Raw genomic sequence first — 19,907 nt, forward strand, 5'->3', positions numbered from 1 at the left:
TCTGCAACAGTATGGTCAAGTTAAATGAACTTGGCCAAGTCAATTAGAATTACATTAAACGACGTACTATACACGTTGGCGTTCCCGTTAGGTATGTTATAGCTTCTAAGGAGAACACGCCTCCGTCTTCTCCGACAAAAAGCAATTTTCTTTATCATCTACCATTTTGTTCCAAAAGAACTTCTTCGCCCGTTCTCGAAATCGTGAAAGGAGATTGTAGAAATCATTAGGAATCTTTATTATCTCTATATTACACATAGTTGCTTTCCCCGATGGTATTCTGAAGGAATGCAACTTTCAATTAGTCTCGGAAACATTTTTGTGAAAATTTCGTAGAATATCTCCAATCGTTTTTCTAATTTGAAATTTTCTCGGTTCTCGATAACAAATCAAAAAACATCGAATCGTAAGGTCAGACATGATCGATCGAATGAAACGAAACGAACGAGTTCTCGATTGATCGGATAAGGAAAGAAAAAAAAAAAGAAGAAGAAATAATGCTTTTGGCATGACGTGTACGTAGGATTGCGGATGACTTTCGCCTTCGACGAGAGTAAAACGGACTTTAGGAATCGACCGAAAAAAAAAAATTCCAGGCGGCACTCCCCTTTGGTATAGTGAATCTTATGAATGGAGGTAACGTCATCAGTTCACACAGGGAAAACCTTAAAAGCGAGATCTATCTAGCGATACTATATTAACTTCGAATATGTGTATGTGTTTGTGCGCGTGTTGTGTTGCGTACGTCTACCTGACATCGTGCTACGCTCCCTTACCCCAAAGTTCCTCGAATTTTATGGTCTATGACGTGTACGGACTGTATAAAGGAGAAATGGAACGAACGACGAGCGTTTACATCTTTGAACTGGCTCTCAGGTAGAGTAAATTCAGTGGCGGCCGTTGTTGCACCTGCGTTTCCTGTCGCTTCACCGACCACAGGGACGTCCACCTGACGACCGGAAGAGACCGTCCCTACCGTTGATGAAATAAAATTCGTCGTATTTATCCAAGCAACTCAAGGTTCCCTTCCTAATCTACTCGAACGTAGAAAAATTCTGAACGTAGAAAAATTCTTTTCCATTTTTCTTCTCTTGAAAAATATTTTTCAAGACGCTCCTTTTTTCATTTTAATATAATTCGCGTATACGATGAAATAATTATAAAAGATTATTACTAATTATCGAATAATTAAAATTGTTCTCGTCTTTTGGAAATTAGAAATTCTATACATATAGACATATATATAGCAGACGCGTTTATGTATATAATACTGTAGAATTAAGAACATTTATCCGAAATTTGTCTTAATTTTATCTTAATTTTTTACCTTAATTAATCTTAATATTTTTACGAATAGTAAGATTATTAATATTTCTTTAAATAGAATTGGATTTTACGCGAATAAAAAAATTATGAAAGGAATCACAACAAATGCAATACATTCTGATTGTCCTATTGTGATTACTACAAATAAAATCAGTGTTATTCGACATTTATAAATATTATACAAATTTGATTATAGCTTTGCTCATTAAAGATATTTTATCGTTTCCCGTTATTGATATGTACATATATATTGGATCATTAATAATTACATTATCTATATCTATATATATATAATTTTTTTAATTATTAACGATCGGCTCATTAAATAAAATACAACAACACAATTTCCTGTCGTCAGTCGAGAAGAGTCGCCTTGTAACGTCCGTGATACTCCCACGAACGCGCTACATACATGAATTCCTCGCTCCTTAGAATCTCGATTATCCAAGTATAGAACGCACTTTCGAATACACATACATAGTGTTGGCGGCAAGCGCACTTTCGATTATCCATACGGTCACTGATCCCATCATCGATTATCTTACTATGTATTTCCGAATCGATAAACTACATCGGGTATCATCGTCAAGCCCAAAGGCTAACTCATTCGAGTGTACCACGATATAGTTACTCTATGTATTTACGGTATTCCAATAATGGACGAGAAATCGTGCAAGGAAGGAGGCGAATAACGATAGCAAAGGCAAAACATGAATTTGGAATGTGGAAGTGAAAAGTAAACTAGTTTCGAATATAAAAAAAAAGAAAATTGCCATAACAGTGTATCTACATACGTTTCGCGCAGTTTATAGAACTCGTTTATGAACGAGTATAAACACATATACAAACATATACTAATTTCCCTATAATTCTCGCAAATAGATTGACAATTGTTATCTGAGTAAAAAAAGAACAATGAATCGACGTTTATCAGCGTGCGATCCAATTACTTGTCGTTTTACTCTTTACTTCCTAACGTTTGCTAACCGCGTTCGTGATAATAAATATCGTACGATCGCTAGAATATAGTCGACTTCGATGTTGAAAATAAAATACACAAATCTCCCAACGAAAATACTTCATTCGTTTGGTAAGATAAAATTTTTAAAAGATACGATAGAGTATTAGAAAAGGTACAGTGTAGGTAGTGCATATATAAGTACATTCATACGTACGTACGTACATTCATATGTACGTATATACGTACATCATACATAGATACATATATACATACACACATATATATAGCCTTAAGAGAACCGATCGACTTCTTTGTTTTATTTGCCGCGGATGACTCACCGAAGGGGTTGTCTATCGCGCGTGTGATCGCACGCACGGTATGCGGGGCCTTACGTGTACTCACAGTCTTTCTTTCATCGCGTAAATATACGTGTATATGTAACTATAGGTGTGTATACTTTATATGGTTTCCAAGCAAGTTACGTACTACATACGTATACGTACCACTTTGATAGCGAATATAAATAGACAATAAACAAAACTCCGATCAGCATCAACTCGGTTGCGGATCACGTGCTTATCGAGATGACCTCATAAATTAGCTTCTCGAACGATATCACCCGAGAAGATATTGCTCGATTATACGAACCTAAGTAAGTATATATACCTAAATAGACTAGGGATGTGTGCGTTTATTCACGTACTATTAACTTTTACTTTCGATACGAACGTAAGTAGAGGTAACGATAAAATGTTGATAAAATCATTTATGTACGTATATACTTTTTGATAAGTTTCATCGTCACGCATGTAAATAGAGTTGGTCGTAATAATACAGTGACATTTGTTCATGATAAAAGGGGCGTAAAGCGAACAGATGCTCTTCGGTATGTTTCGATGTTGATAGTAATGAACTCGTGCGTTTTCAAAATGTTTTATTTAACGTTTGCTTCGATAAACCAAATTGAATTATGAACGTGTATCTATATACGTATACTATAACATGTATCTACAATGTGTTTATATATATATATATATATATATATATATATATATATATTTATATATATGTATATATATATGTGTATGTATATATATGTGTTTACACATATATATTCTTTCACCAATTGGATCGTATATAAACAAAATACGTTATTAACTTGCTATTCTCTAGTTAACATAATTAATCTGCTAATTAATGTTACTTTCATTCCTATCTTGCTTTTTTTTTAATATTCGAAAATAACAAGCTCGTATGATGACGTTTGCTCTTTTGTTTCATCGTATTCGTTAGAAAGGTATTGTCGAAAAAAAACAATTTTTTAAATGCGCTACTTTTTTTCTCTAGTGTACCTAAACGAGTTCGTGTAAACGTAATCATGAGTGAACATTGTGACGTTGTAAAGTCGTGTGATATCGGATAGGTGTAATACAGATAGCAGGATGGTCCGTGTGTTTGCTGGCTTCGCAAGAACGAGACCTGCGGATAAAAGAGGAAAAGAGAAAGAGAGGGAGTGAAAGAGAGATAAGCCTTCGATATCAGGTGCCAGGCAAAGAGATAAAGTACATTCCGAGCACCAGTTCTCATGCGTGGCGCCTTCTGGTCGTGTCAACATTTTCACCCGTTAGCCTGATGTATACTCTACCACGTTTTCTTTGCCCCTCCGTTATCGATAATTTCTGATCGATTCGTGTACGATTCACACCCACGACTAACACGTGGTAAATGAACGAACGCGTTTATGTGTGCGAGTGAGAAAAAGAGAAAAAATGGAAACGATGAGTGGCACAGTAAGAAGACTCGACCTCAACCAAGATTGCAATCCTTGCCGAGCCTTCTGGATGTGCTTTTCCCATCGTTTTGAACTACCCCTCTCGAACTTTTGCAGGTAACGATGTTTATTTTGAAAGTTCAAGGTCTAGAGATATAGCTGGAAATTTTAGGGACTGTACGGTGTCTTATTTTATATATATACATACACACAATATATACGTTTAATTATGTTTAAAATTTCTTTTTTCTTATTTTTTTCAAGATGAGGATGATTCGTGTTCGGTGGTAATTATATTCCTATCTAAACATTTTATACTTATTGAAAGTAACGTTGTATTTTTTCATGATCTAATTCCTATCGTTTAGGACTTATCCTTCTGCTATTTTGGCGTATAACAATGTTTATCTAATAAATTCAAAGACTAACAATATATCTGAAAAATTGGGGACTATTTGCTCTTATTTTATGTACACTCTATATGTTTTCTGTTTAAAATGAGTTTTCTTCTATTTTTTTATAGGGAATAATTGTACTCGTATTTAAACATCGTTTACTTATTTGATTTAACATTGAATTTTTTGACCATTTAACCAATAACACTTTCTTTATTACAAAGTTAATCCTTTATTCACGCTATCAACTCCAATACTCGCCAATCGACCTTCGATTTATCGACTAACCCGGCTTCTACTTTTAGTTCGACCGTTTTACGTTTTTCTCTTTCTTCATTCTTCATATTTTCGACATCTTCTTCTCTTTATTTTTTGCAATTCATTCGATGTGATTTTAGTCGCGATAACGATCCCGTAGTCCGACTTTATATAACGCGTTTGTATTTTTAGATGACGAGTCGAAAGATAATGATTTGATCTTGTTATTTAACGATCCGTCGGTTATGTACTTTGTTGGATTCTTCTAAAGACGTATTGTCTTGGGAGAAAGAAAAAGAGAGGAAGTTATCGCACCAGCTTCAAAGTTTGTTCGCAGTTAATACATATGTACCTTTATAACACTTAATTACATGCATGCTTTAATTAACGATTGTAATATTGAAAACTTTCGTTACCACCATCCAGCCTCAACTTAATTGCTTTGCTTTTAAGTGGCCACTAGAGAGACCTCCATTTTGAGGGTTCTAATATCTTTTCAAATTATTAACGTCATTCAAGGATCTTCTGTCTTTCTACAAAATCCAGATACAATTATGTACAATCTTATCAATTTATTTAAAAAAAATCTCATAAAATTATACTAATTTATATTAAAAAATTATCATTTTATCTAACGAAGTACAACACTAAGAAGAAAAAAATTTCATTTCGAGAAAAAAGAAAAAAAAAGAGAATAAATTCTCTTCTCGTCATCCAGATTCTCCTTTTCCTTCTTCCTTTTTTTCTTTCTGGCATCCACTTAAGAACGTAAGATAAAGGAGGTTTTACGAGGGGCATCTGTTCGTCGATTTCTAATGCGATCCCTTTGTCGTTTAAAAGCTCTGCTTTTCTAAGGAAGTCAGCCTTTCCTTTTCTCATGTTCTCTGACAAAACACTGCGTCTGGACATCGTAACTTGCTTTATTGGTGACCACACGTGAGAGAAAGAAAACGAACGTTTATACGCGTGTTATACACGTTCAAACGTACCAAAATATAGTCGGCAAGATTGCAATAGTTTTCCTTGTCGGCAACGACAGAAGTACCAGGCCATTGCCACAGCAGGTTGTACGTACTTACGTGCAGTTTGAAATTAGTAATCGATATGCGAAACGACGCTCGTAAAATCGAGTTCGCTCCGAAAACGGAGCTCTCTTTCTCTCTGATTCTCTTTCTTTCTCTCTTTCTCTCTCTTTCTCTCCTTCTGTATATGGCACTTTATTGTTTTCAACCCGTCCAATATTATTTCACCGAGCTGAAATTCGACTATTCGATTGTATGCTTCTCTATACGATAGCATTCCGGCTTTTAATTAATTTCGGGTTCGTATTTCTTGAGGATTAATAGACTTTCGGAGAACCTTTTTTAAAGTAAGAAAAATATTCGAATAAAAGCTAAGCTCTTGAAGTCGTTCGAATAATTTAATGTTTGAATATTTTGCAGATTTTAAATTGTTTGTTATAAAAAGAATGTCGAGCGTTCCAATATTCCAGTATTCGAATATTATATATAGTATATTCATATATATTTTTTTTATTCCATGGCACACCCTGTTAAGTGAAATAAATTTTTACCGAAATTGGATATACTTGTGAAACAAACGGAAGGAATAATATATATCTTTGTTTAAATAATGAACTTAAACGCAATTTCATACATACACAGATATATACATATATATAATATGAATTATAACATAATATGAATATATAATATGAGTAGAATTCAACAAAATTACACGATTAACCTGAGCTCTAGTTATGATGTGTTAGTGGAAAATTAAATATAAATAAAACGTATTCCTTTTATAATGTCGTTAATTTTAAAACGGTAAATCTTAATTCGACGAAATTATAAAAATGTCCGATAGATATATTTTTAGAGAAACAAAAAATAAAAAACTAAAAAACGGAAATCGATATGGGATTATTTAGGTCTCGTAAGGTCCTTTGCCATTATATATTATATACGATTACGATCGGTCAATTATCCCTTTTATCGATCTGTTTCGGTTTTCATTTCTTTTTTGTATTTCAGAGATTAACACATCCTGAAACACGTTACGTAAAGTCGAAGCGTATCCTTCGGATATGCAATTATCGGAGTTACACAATCGCTCGTTCGTCGACGTTGCCGATGATGTAAAGCCGTGTGAGTTTTCCATGTGATGTTTTCATGAAAAATTTGAAATATCCGTCTATCGATGAATCTCCTTGAAATTTACGAATGTTTATTGGATTCCTTCTAATAAACACGACTCATTAGAATGTCAGAAACCAAACGGAAACACGTATTTCTTTATCCTTATCCAGTTAATTAATCTTTTTTTCGCGGAATACGCAAACAACAGACACATAGCTTATAATTAATGTTAAATTTTCCTTGATTGTTCGTCAATTTATCGTCTCTCATTATCTAGGCAATATCTTCGTATTATAGTACTATTATTATTATTATTATTTTAACATACGTTGTACATAAACAAGAAATTTTGCTTCGTAAATCACTGTTAAAAAAAATAAATGTTATTCTAGTTCTCTTTCGTTATCAAGACGTTTATGCAACAAAACTTTAACACTTTTCGATGATAGATTTCCGACAGTAAAATAACACTTGTCGTTATTTCTCAAATAATTTCTTTAGCTCCTCCTTTTCTTTCTTTTTTTCTTTTTCTTCCTTTATCTTTCTTTCTCCTTTCGAATACTCTACCCGTAGCAAGTTTAAGACGAGACGACAAAAACCATGCACGGACAACGACGAAGCTTTGGCCGGTGCAGTATGGTTTACATAAGCCGAAACGTAGACGGAAAACTATAGGGAGGTGGCCTGAATCCCAAGCTCCTTGGAATTCTTCCCGGTTTGTTCCGCCATGAAGGAATTGTATGGTGTTTTCTCTCTCTCTTTCTCTCTCTCTCTCTCTCTCTTTCTCTTTCTTTCTCCTTTTAGACTACTCGACCATTCGTTCCTTTTCTCTTTGGTTCGTTCTTTTTTCTGCGTCTATGGCTCTTTCAACGCTCTCACATTTCTCTATTTTAAAGGAAAAGAGAGGGAAGGAAAAGTTTATATGAAAGAATCGAAGACGATCGCAAAAGATCGATTACTTCCTTCGAGAATCAAAACAAGATTTTCCGTAATTTTCCGTCATAAATCATTAGTGGGAATTAATATAGTTATGCTAGGAATAATCGACAACATTTACAAATCGCGACGTTTAATTAAAAGTTTTGCAATTGCTCGAAAGAAAGAAAAAGAGAGATTATTTTTGTCTCGGGAAAATTGTTATCGGGCGATATGTATGTACAAGGTGTTCCGATAACAGTTGTATAATCGAACAGAGAGTGATTTCTTCCTATGAAAAAATACGTCGAAAATGTACGGTATAACTTTTGCGTACAAGGCTATACTAAGTATTTCTGAGAAAAATAACTTTTAAAATTAATATTTACTGTAATTTCGACTTGACGATGGCGGATCTGTTTCAACCAGATGATTCGAAACAAATACGTAATAAAGCAAACTAATACAATACGATACTAAGAACAACAGGAAATAGATAATAACATTGCACATGTTAATGTAACACAAACATGAGTATAAGCAGATTCGGCTAGTCGAAATTTACAGTAAGTACAAATTTATCGAATATATTTTAAAGTTATTTTTCTCATAAATGGAGCCTCATATGCGAAAACTACATTTTCAACTTATTTTTTTACGAGCGATTACTCTCTGCTCGGTTGTATCACTATGTTAGATATATTATATATAGTGTATGTAGGTATATATATTAGTGTATATGCTGTATGTGTGTGTGTGTATATATATATATATATATATATATATATATATATATATATATATCGAAATAATGATTGCTCGATTTTATAGCTTTATGTAGAAGTTTTTTTCGAAAATCCTAAGGATACTGTTGAACGATTTGTCTATGATTTCCATACTTTCCGAGATTTTATTTCTCTTTCTTTTTTTTTTTGAAAAATACACCGAATTTGTTTTTGAAGAAAATAACATACTATAACAAAATAACATACAATGTATCATTACAAAAATTTATTTAATATATTCAAAAATAATGACATTCAAAGCAAAGGACAGTTCTATCTATATCTTTTAAATGAGATTTATGAGCAAGCTAAGTAATTTTATTTCACGCAACTTTAAGAAATTTATTATTTATATTATTATTTGATACGTTATTTTATACGTTATTATTTATATTATTATTATTTATATACGTCTAAGTTTTGAAAATTATTAATATTAACATTTTATAAATACAATAATTATTTATAACATAATATAACGGTGTATTGTAACAGAAGATTTTATTTGTTTTATATTACCTCTCGATTATCTCTTTGAAACGAGATACTCAAATGCATGCACCTCGATCGTTGATCCTTGATCGTCACGAATTCGTAGAATAGTACGGAATCGAGATCTCTCTCCTTTCCATGCTCTCTTTCGCTTTGCTCGATATCGATGTAGTCTGGTTACGAAGGGTAAATTGATAATTCTTCGAAGAGGATGATGCAGTAGGAAGACTAAAATCAGTTGCGAGTGGAAAGGCAAACGGAATGAGTCTCGATGAAGCGCGACTATATTTTTCAGCACGCTAAGGTAGGAAAAGAGGATTAGAACGAGGAGGAAAAGAAAGAAAGAAAGAAGGAAAGAAAGAAAGAGAAAGAGAAGGAAAAGAGGGAGCAAGAGAAAGAGAGAGACAGAGAGAGAGAGAAAATGAGAAGTACGAGAGACTTCAATGCTAGGCCACGTGATCGTCGAAACGAGTGGAATGGTGAGACGAGGCGAAGAGAACGACCGGTAACGACGACGACGACGACGACAACGACGACGACGACGACGACGATATAGAGAAGGAGAAGGAAAAGAAGGAGGATAGAGAGAAAGAGTAAGAGGAGTGGGGTTCGGAAGAGTTGGAAGGGAGGGAGGTAGGATAGGAATGCGCGGGCCACGGTTGGGGCAGAGAGTGAACGAGGGAGAGAGAGAGAGTGAGAGAATGACTAAGAGGAGGGACGAAGAGGGTACCAACGTGTGGGTAGTGAAAGCGAGACGGAGGTAGGAGGTGGAGGTAGCTGAGAGAAGGAGACGGACGAAATGGGCACCGGCTCGGTCGGCTCGCTCGCTCGGGGTAAAGCGAAGCCAACAAACTCACGTCAGTTTCAACCTGGAAGGACGCCAGTCTTTCTCGCGCGTTTCTCGTTCCCTTACGATTTTCACGTATTCTATTTAATTATCAAGAAAATCGTGCGTGCGTGAGTGTATGTTTCTTATCATTTAAAAGAAAAAAAAAAGAAAAAAAAATACAAATATTTCCTTCTTTTCGTTTCTAAAGGACAAACGAAAAGCAAGGACGGAAAGAGATTTTCTATGAGGGGTTGAAAATTATTTTTTTGTTTCTTCCTTTTTTTTCTTTTTCTTTTCTTTTTTTTTCTCATCTCTGAAAGAAAAACGCACCGGTTTAAATTCGATTTCGACGAAATCGAAAAAGAAGGGAAAGAAGAACGAAGATTTTTTCCAAGCGTGGACGACGGTTGATATGAGCTGGGCGCAATTAAAGCGGTTAACGGAGCCGCGAATACCTGGCCACCGACAGTAGCCCAAAACCGGTAGAAGCGTTCTCCGCGCGATATAACGCGCGAATCGCGACGACGACGGCAGCTTCTTTTGCGTCTCCGTCATTGACGACGACGTCGTCGTCGTCGTCGACGTCGTCGTCGTCGTCGTCGTCGTCGTCGTCGTCGTCGTCGTCATCGTCGTCGTCGTCGTTGTCCTAGTCCCTTGTTCCTTCTCGTTCGGACACGACACGTCGCCAAGGTGACAAAGTGATAATGAATCGAAAAACTATCATAGGATGATCATCGAGGAGGAAGAAAATGTTTCAGTGTCTCGTGAAGGGGAAAGTGATGTGAGTGATTAACGACAATAATTCATAACGTGACGCGTGTGCTCTGAGTAATCAGTTTCGCGAGAGAAGGAAGAGGATTCGTTTTCTCAGCGTGGGATATAAAGTGAAAGAAGAGGAGGTGAAAGGAAAGGATAAAGAGATAGAAAGAGAGATAGAGAGAGAGAGAGAGAAAGAGAGAGGGAAAGAGAGAGAGAGAGGGATAGAAAGAGGGATCGGCATCCAGAAGAATGAGACGTCTCGCGTGAGCCACCGCCGACGTTCGAAGCACGCGCTGCGCCTTCCATGAGAGATTCGAGTGATTCAAACGAGCGACGACGAATCGTCGAGAGGCCACGCCATGAGAATTCTCAAAACCCTCCATTGGTACGTTCTTCCGTACGGCATCGATCATTCGTTACCGATCGATTCGATCATTTTTCACGATCGGAGGATGCGATTTATAGATACGTGGTATTATCGAGAATCCTCGTTCACTACCAGTTGCTACGAAGGATCTAAAATAGACTTTCGACTTTCTAATACTAGAAAATATTTGTCTTCTTTTTCTTCTTATTCTCGGTGTTCTAGTTCGAAGTGTATCGATTTGTGCATAGAAAGTTTTGAAACAGTGTGTAACGAAGTCCTCGTTAAAAGAATTCATTTTTATTCAAGATAATAAAATGCGGTTATACGTTCACAACGTATGTATATAATCTCAGATTTCCGTATTTAGTATGGTTCTAAACCAACGAGTAAGATTTACGGAACTCTTAAATAATAATTTGAACTAGATTTTCACGTATACATATATTCGAACTTTCCTAGATTTCAATCTTTCTCTGATTTACTTGAAAATAGAACTTTCCTATCCACTTCATGTCATTCTTCATTAATTTGCATTTTACATTATACGTCTCCATTACTCATATCGAAAGCTTTTATCTAAACGAGCGAGCATTCGCGAGAATGTAAAACATGAATCGCCTGAACCGAACAAGTATACGTCTCGCGAAAGAGAACGATATTCGTTCGCTTTTGTTTCGGAGGACTTTGAAAAGAATCGCGAATTTGGTGTGGTGTATGTATATATGTACGCATACACACACATCTATATATTCGTATTTTGTGCTAATCGTCTTCGTAATGTCTCCATTATATCCAACTTGGACTTGCGTTTTCTTTTCTTTCGAGTAGGGATATATTCCAGGAGTAAATATCGTACTCTATCGTAACTACGTATAACGGTATATTGTACGTGCATTTACTTCTTAAGGAAATAATCAAGTCAGAGAATGGACTAAGTCAGCGTAATTGCGCTACTAATTAAATATCGAGTCCGGTATATATATGAAAAGAAAGGTAAGGAAAGGAGGAAAACTTTTGTATTCCGTAGTATTCCCAGTTTTATTCATATTTTTTTCTTCTTCGTAAGAGACCTCAATCTTCTCCCTTTTCTCTCTGCCCACTAGCTTGCTCCTTTCTTTACCTACATAAAATTATTTTATATTTCCAGTTTTAATAATCCGGTCATATTGAAGTCGACTACTCGCTCGAATCAAATCCACTTTTCATGCTAAATATTTTCAAGCGATTTATATAGTATGCATGTCTGTATGTGTGTGTATGAGGAAAATATAAAAACATTGTGACGTAGAAAATCAGTGAAGAAGAAATTCATTAAGACGAACTTGGCCGCGTCATCATGACGCGACCTTGCTCTTATCGTGTCTTTATCGACCGTCTCTTAGTTTTGCTAAGTTCTTTGAAAACAAATTATTCCCCGTCATCTTTGTCATCTTTCTCATCGTCGTGGTTGACAAGCAAATCGTTAACCAGTATGCCTAACAAGGAAAAGCCACCCGACGCGAATCATTTAATAGACTGAGGAATTTCGTGCATGAGAGGCTTTAATAATTGCTTGGGATATGCGAATGAATTAATGAGAACGAATTACGCGTTTCCGTTTCCGCGATTTTTCCGTTCGTGCTCGCAAACAGAATGGGCGAGCTGTTATTATTTATTCGATAAGAAGAAACTGGGCTTGTTCGTGTACGCCTATTTTCGATAAATCATACGGTCGTCTCATCCAAATACGTGACACATAAACATTCTTACTTAAGCCGATACGTTATACCGATATGTAAAGTCGTCGTTTTATTATTTCTTTCTTTCTTTTCTTCTTTTTTTTTTTTAAACGTTCTTCTTTATTTGTGTCTTACCTTCAAAACGAGCCGCGTACGTAGACATCTAATTCAATAAGGTTATATGCAAACAACGTTCTCTCGGCTAATATCGGTCAATACCGCGATTACGCAAGCGTCACGAGATTTTCTGCAAGATTTGCCACGGCGAACCTTGATTTTACCATGTTCCCTCGCTAAATACCGTTATTACGAGCACGGCAATTTAGCAAGTTGAATTTCCGTTTCACGATAGCACCGACTAGACTCTTGCGCTGAGAGATCCACCGTGGCGATCTTCGATGCGCGTTCGTTACGCCGGTAAATGCCGACAGTGTTATCACGGATAACTGATATTTAACGGATAATAGCGGAAATTCGTCCCCCTTTGAGAAACTGACGTTCAAACGACTTGCAAACGATTTCGTTGTTCATTGTCGTTCTTAATCATTTTCGAGGAATCGTTTTTTCCTTTCAAGATTTCTCGGACTTTCGAGTGAGTAAAGCAAGAAAAAAAAAGGAAAATATAAACATACATAAGTATATACGTACGTTATATATGGTACATACATAGCAAACTATAATTTAAACGTTGTTACGTCTTGTACTATTATTCGCGTCGATTTTGTAAATCGTACGATAATCGTTATCGTTTTATAACGAATAACTAGTAAAATCAAATGTATTAGTTTTTACTGAAATATCGAGATAATGGACGTGCTATTCATTTTGATATATGTTCGTTCATGATGCTTAAATCCTTAACAGCGTGAATACAACAATAACTCTTAATTGGCGAATCCATGTAAATATTTCTTAACGTTATTATGTATAATTTATGTATGCTTTACATATTTAAGTTTTCATTTCCATAGATAGCTACTTATTCAGGGAAATACGAACTAACTTTATGCAATGGTAATTCAAAAGTAAGAGGGATGGTAACAGAGGAAAGGTCTTTGTATGCTCGAGAAACACGGTACAAGTAGTTCGTTCATCTTCCCTCGGAATTCTTCGAGTAGCTATCCAATGGTGGGAAAAAAAGAAAGGAAGGGTAGTTAGGAATCACCCTTTGTTAGAAATCACCCTTCAAATGCATTTGAAATATGAATGGTTTCTTTTAAAGATCATCCCTTAAACAGCACAAAGATTCATTTGGTATACCGTAACTTCAATATGTTTAGAGTTTAAAATAGATCTTTTGATAAAATTTAGAATATCTTATAAAGACATATTTTTTTTGTCTGTATGTGTGCGTGAGTGTATAAAGGAGCATAAGAGGATTCTTTAATTTTATGAAAATGAAATTGTCTTAGTCTGTGTGTTAGAATATGTATACATATATATATATATATATATATATATATATATATATATACATATATATATATATACATATATATATATATATATATACATATATGTACATATATGTATATATGTATGTATGTATGTATGTATGTATATACATACTAATAATATTAGCATGAACTATCATCCTCCTTCATCGTACCGTCGCTTGAAGACCCAACCAAAGTTAACTTTCGAAGTAAGTTTCAAAGTTGACTCATGGAAACGTGAAATGATTTTAGCGAATTCCTCGGAAGATCGACGCAGACAGCCGACCGGACGAAAGTTCGTCGTGTGCTCAAGAGACGCAATGCGATTAGGTCTGTTCGTATTCACTCCACTCTTAGGATATCCGATGGGATATATCATGGAGAATCGTGATCGGTCACGATGCGAAACGAAAAGAAAAACGATCTTTTTCTTTTAACTTATCGAGAATTTCTACTTTAAAGATTAGAACGTTCAGTAAATTTTATTCTAAACATAGTTATTACCTTAACAATGTTCTCAAAACGTTTTCAAGCGAATGCAATACGTTAATTTCATAATATAGTTTGTCCGTTATAAAAATTAAGATTGAATACCGTTTCGACAATCTGGCCAGTCAATTTTAAGGCTAATTTGGAAAGCACTGTTGTTAAATTACGTTCAATAAGCCAGATATATCATTTTCTAGATTATTTTTATTTCTTTTTATCTTATCATATTTTATTTTTATACGCTAACAGAGCGGATAATGAATTATCGTAAGTTATCGAGAATTATATTGTATGTCGCATATACGTGATGAAAAAACATTATCGTAGATATTAAAAATAAACAATGCTTAGTTTTTTTGCGAAAATTGTGAATTAACCGACAGGTTATATCGTCCAGACAAATCATCGTTTATTTTCTTCTAATCACTGCAAAATAATTCACGAGCAGTCATTTTCCAAGACACATCCCATCGAATATCGTGTTATTATGTCTTTATATATCGTTCCAAGTAAGCTTTCGAGAGTAACGTAAGCATCGCTCTTTAGTTCGGCTAGTTTTTCAGTATTAGAAATAGTATTAGTTTATAGAAATATATAGTAGTTGTCACAAATACATATATAGATAATGCAGGCGTAATCAATAACAAAATACATCGAACGTGCTTCATAAAGTTATTAGATTTTCATCGTAGCTATAAGAAAAATATTTGATGAGAATCGATCATCGAACTTTCGCAAGATATTCGATTTTCTTTTTATTTCTTCTTTTAATTCCGAAACAAACGAATTACTTGCTTACCCTCGATATGATATAATTGACCCACTTAATGGAATTGTATACTTCTTCAGTCTTCTATGTAGTCCACGTACGTACCTATCTAACTCTTCAGCCGCTTTCTCGGTTCAGACTATAACTTCGATCGTACGCGTGCGCGCAGGCGCGCGAGCATCTCATTTCTCATAATTTCAAATATAATATGACAAAAATAATATTTAGATTATTTATCGAATTTGACGGTCTAATGTAGATAACATTTATTCCGAAATCGAACAAATGTTTCGTATTAGAATTCTAATAATCATCGTATTAATAATAGAACAAAGCCACGTCTTGTACAAAGTAAAAAAAGAAAAAAGATTTGTCATAGATCGACGATCGAAGAATAAACCAGACGCAAAAAAATGCAGTCGACAGACACAGAACGAGTATTTCTCTCGACTCGGATATCTCGCTGCTTTATACGCAGCATATACGCTTAGCTCAAGGCGTCTGAATCACGTATCCTTAAGAAGACACGATTAAATTATGTTTTAACGCGTATCGCATACGTAAAAATGTGTATTCGTATCCTTCGCAGCACCCACGATAGCGCCATATTTTTTCGCATTCGTCGGAGTTGAATCGTGTCGCGAAATGAATTTCATTTCTGAGTTGCAAAATATTGAACGACGCTTGCTCCCGACCATACCCGAATTTCTCGCTTTTTAAAGCGCTATTCGTTGATATACATATTGCTTCGACATGTATTGAAAGGAAAAGGAAAACAGAAACGAACGAATTTATCGCGACATACTCGTAGTCCATACTCGAGAAATATTAATCTGGAATACAATCTCGATGGAATTTAAAAACCGCTTTTATCTCGTGGATTTTGTTAATATATGTTTTACCTGCACGTGACGTGTGATATTTCGTATATTTTTTGCTTTTTTCTGTTTTCCTTTTATTCCTTTTTTTTAGAATGAATGCATCGTCTACGTAAACACATATCAGTTAGATTTATAAAAGAAAAAGAGAGAGAGAGAGAGAGAGAGAGAGAGAAAGAACTCGTTCACACCTCTTCGTTTATTACTAATGTGGCACACCGACATACTGATATCCATCTCTCATTTATTCCCGATCCTCACTATCTCTTTATTTCGTTCCATATCTCATAAACGCACGTGTGCATTCTCGTAAGGATACGAGCCAATAGCGGCGTAGAGCTTGAATTCTTTCAGGGTCATAAAACAACGAAATTTCTTCATAAAACATTCGAGCATAAGATAAGAAAAGAGTAAAATATTTAAGAGGAAGAGAGAGAGAGAGAGAGAAGAGAGAGAAAGAGTACTCTGGAAAGTACTGGTAAGACGACGAAAGAAAAAAATTCACGACTTCGTTTGTTTTTATAAATTCTTTTAATTAATTATCTCGCAGCAAGTGAAATTCTTTGCAAGTAGATGTTTAACAATTGTTTTTTTTTATATTAAATACATATAATGATCAAGTTTTATGAGTCTACATACTTTTCTTAACTTTATCTTATTCGTCACGACAAACACCATGGGAACACCAAAACGTTCGTTTATCTTTCCTTACTTCGACGTCGGAGAATTTCAGTGGTCGACGACTCTGGAGTCGTACGGAGGGCACGTATTATTACGCACGACGTATGTACGTGCCAGTATGCGACATCTTTTCTGCTTCTCATTATATCGCATATTCGTTCGACGCCTGCAGATGCACCATCGTTATCGTCGGATTCAATGAATTACGTTAAGATCCTCATCTTCGTATACGTCGCCGACGTATTATCAACTTTTACGACGACGTTATTATAAGAACGAATCGCGACATTCATCGATTAAATAAATTTCTTTTCGGACTCCATAAGATTTTAATGAAAATTCTTATTGATTATCGTTTCTTAAAATAACTAAAAAGAAAGAGAGAAAAAATGAGATCGATTAATCGGTCGATCGATCAATTGTGAGCCTCTTGGTGCGATTCTCTCGCCGTTGAAACTTCGTTACGTAATTAAATTGCATCGTGTTCTCAATTTTCTTCGAGAGCACGATGCGTAAAGTCAAAATTACACTGTACGTATCGTGTATCATTGTAAGGGCATTTCCATGCGTAGTATCGATTACCAATCGTTTGTGGATTCAATCTTCTCCAAGTCTAACTTCTGTTTCCATGCGTATCCATTTCTTTGCATACCTTTGATAAATTAAAGCGTGACTCTATGCAGAATAAAGTTTAAAGAGCTTTGCCTTTTAATAACCATGTTCCCGTAATTCTTCTTATATCTTAGCTAAAAATCACAATACCTTGTTGATGTTATTAAGTAATGGCAAATTGTAGATTGTATCAATTTATTGAAATACCTGTAGAAAATAAAACGTGATATAGAAACTCTCTTGCAGATGTTAATTTTTAAGGATATTAATAAATCTTTAATTACAAGATCGACCGTTTCTATTTTTAATTAATCGATTTTAATCACAAAGTACGAATCACGATATCGAATTGTCAGATTTCTCCTGGCGTAACTTTAACAACCTGTCCGCGAGTTTCCGTCGTAGAAGTTTCTCCGCAGAAGAGAACTTATTGTTAGTTGTCATTGTTCGAAGTTGGCGTCGATCGATAACGACACCGATGAGAACAAAGATAACCAAAAAGACGAGAAGTTTACTCGCTATTTCGTTTATTTTATCTTAGAAAAGAATTTATAAAAATAGTGAAATCAAAATCGCTTTTGAAACTAGCTTTTGGAACTATAGTAATAATCAACTTAGAAATATTAACTTTGGATATTTTTGGAAAAGAAAGAGATTGAAAAGTAATTTTTAATAAAGATACTTTCGAAATTATTCAACCACGAGAATGTAGACACACACACACACATTTACATATAAACGCAAGGATATTCGATTTTCAACGACACTTTGTATTTCCCCTGAGAAATATGTAGGTCTTAGAATCTTTGAAACGTTTTATCGCGAAGCAAACGATGCTCTCATATTCGTTGGACGCGTTATTTCCATATCCTTTACCCAGGATCCCTTTTACACGCGAGTAGTATTCGATAGAATCGTTATTTGAGCGTTCGATTGGAGAAGATAGAAGAAAAGTAAGAAACGTTCGAAAGGGAGAACTAGAAAGAAAGGAACCTACCCGATGTTCGACTCAAGGAGAATTATCATTTCTTAGAAGTATTTCAAAACGTTATCGACGTGTGCTTCAGGTCCCGTCGACGTAGCGGCAGTGGCGCATCGGACATACACCAACAGCAGCAGCAACAGCAGCAACAACAGCAGCAGACGCAGCTGCAAGAGAACAACAACGGGAGTTCACGGGATACAGGAAAGAAATTGCAGGAGGGATTGGGTCCCGATGAGATGTGGGCTCCTGGTGCCCTAGGCCATCACCGGGAGCTACCAGTCGATGTGCCCGACACCTTATTACAGAAGGCCTATCCCAATAAGGTAAAGAATTGCTCGCCCGACTATCGGAATGAGCTTCGTCGTCCCCGTAGCGCTAGCGACTTAGACCTCTCCCTAAACGTTAAGAACGATATTTTAAAAAAACGCACGACGGACGATCGCGTGAAGCTTGGGCTAACAGCCGATCGGACTGACGTCACCGATGGCCCACGCTCGATTCTCCTCAACGGTGGCGGCAAGCCGTCGATACTCGAGATCGAGCTAAAGATCGGCTCGAAGGGGGAGGAGGAAGAGGAGGAGAAGGAGAAGGAGAAGGATAAAGAGGAACTGAAAGAGTTTCAGAAGGAGAAACCGAAGATGGAGAAGACAAACGGTAGTATATTGAAGGCTATCGAGACGAAAGATCCAAAGAGTCCCTTTAGGGGCGATCACGCCGATGACGAAGACGAGGAGGAGGGCTCCGGCGAGGAGGCAAACGGTCAGAAGGAATCGAGTGTGGACATCGAGGATGAGTATCCTTTCGCTAAGGAAGACTATCCGACGATGTTGAAAACCTGTAGCGACGATTCGGCAAGTCCACGCAGTTCCTCGAGCCGATCGGATAGTACCGCACCATTAGATACTAGTCTGGTGCTAAGGCATAGCACCGACGAGAAGAAAAAGAAGAGTAAGAAGGTTAAAGCTCGTGACAAAGATTCACCGAGCTACGACGCTAGGCGAATCGATCTCGGCTCACCTTGCCGACCCGTCGTCACCGAGCTACCGATTAAGGTGACGCCTCTATTCGCTCGTGCACGCGATGCAACCTCCTTTGACAATCCGGCGTACGGCTTGCCGGATTTCCAAGACATTCAGAGTCTCCTGATTAGATCGGACGAGGTGTCGGATCTCACAAGACTCATCGATGAGCAATGTCCAGTACCAAGAATGCCAGCTAGTCTTCAGGATCGAACGCAACCGGATCCTCAGAGTCCACAGATCGAATCCTCAATGGTGATCCTTGGTAATACAACATCGAGAAAGAGTTCGAAACACCAACAGAAGGAGAAATTCGCGATA

The 19,907-nt window shown here is 36.1% G+C and overlaps 1 protein-coding gene across 5 annotated transcripts in view; it reads left to right on the forward strand.

The window, feature by feature from the left end:
- Positions 1-19,907, forward strand: part of LOC127071575 (protein PALS1) — a 56,714-nt gene that overhangs the window by 20,413 nt on the left and 16,394 nt on the right. For all 5 annotated transcript variants that reach the window (XM_051011361.1, XM_051011025.1, XM_051011272.1 and 2 more), the window contains one exon: positions 18,650-18,890. In XM_051011361.1, coding sequence (XP_050867318.1) covers positions 18,650-18,890 — 241 coding nt within the window. The remainder of the gene's footprint in view (positions 1-18,649; positions 18,891-19,907) is intronic.

Source organism: Vespula vulgaris, chromosome 1 (genome assembly GCF_905475345.1).
Source record: "Vespula vulgaris chromosome 1, iyVesVulg1.1, whole genome shotgun sequence".
NCBI lineage: Eukaryota > Metazoa > Arthropoda > Insecta > Hymenoptera > Vespidae > Vespula > Vespula vulgaris.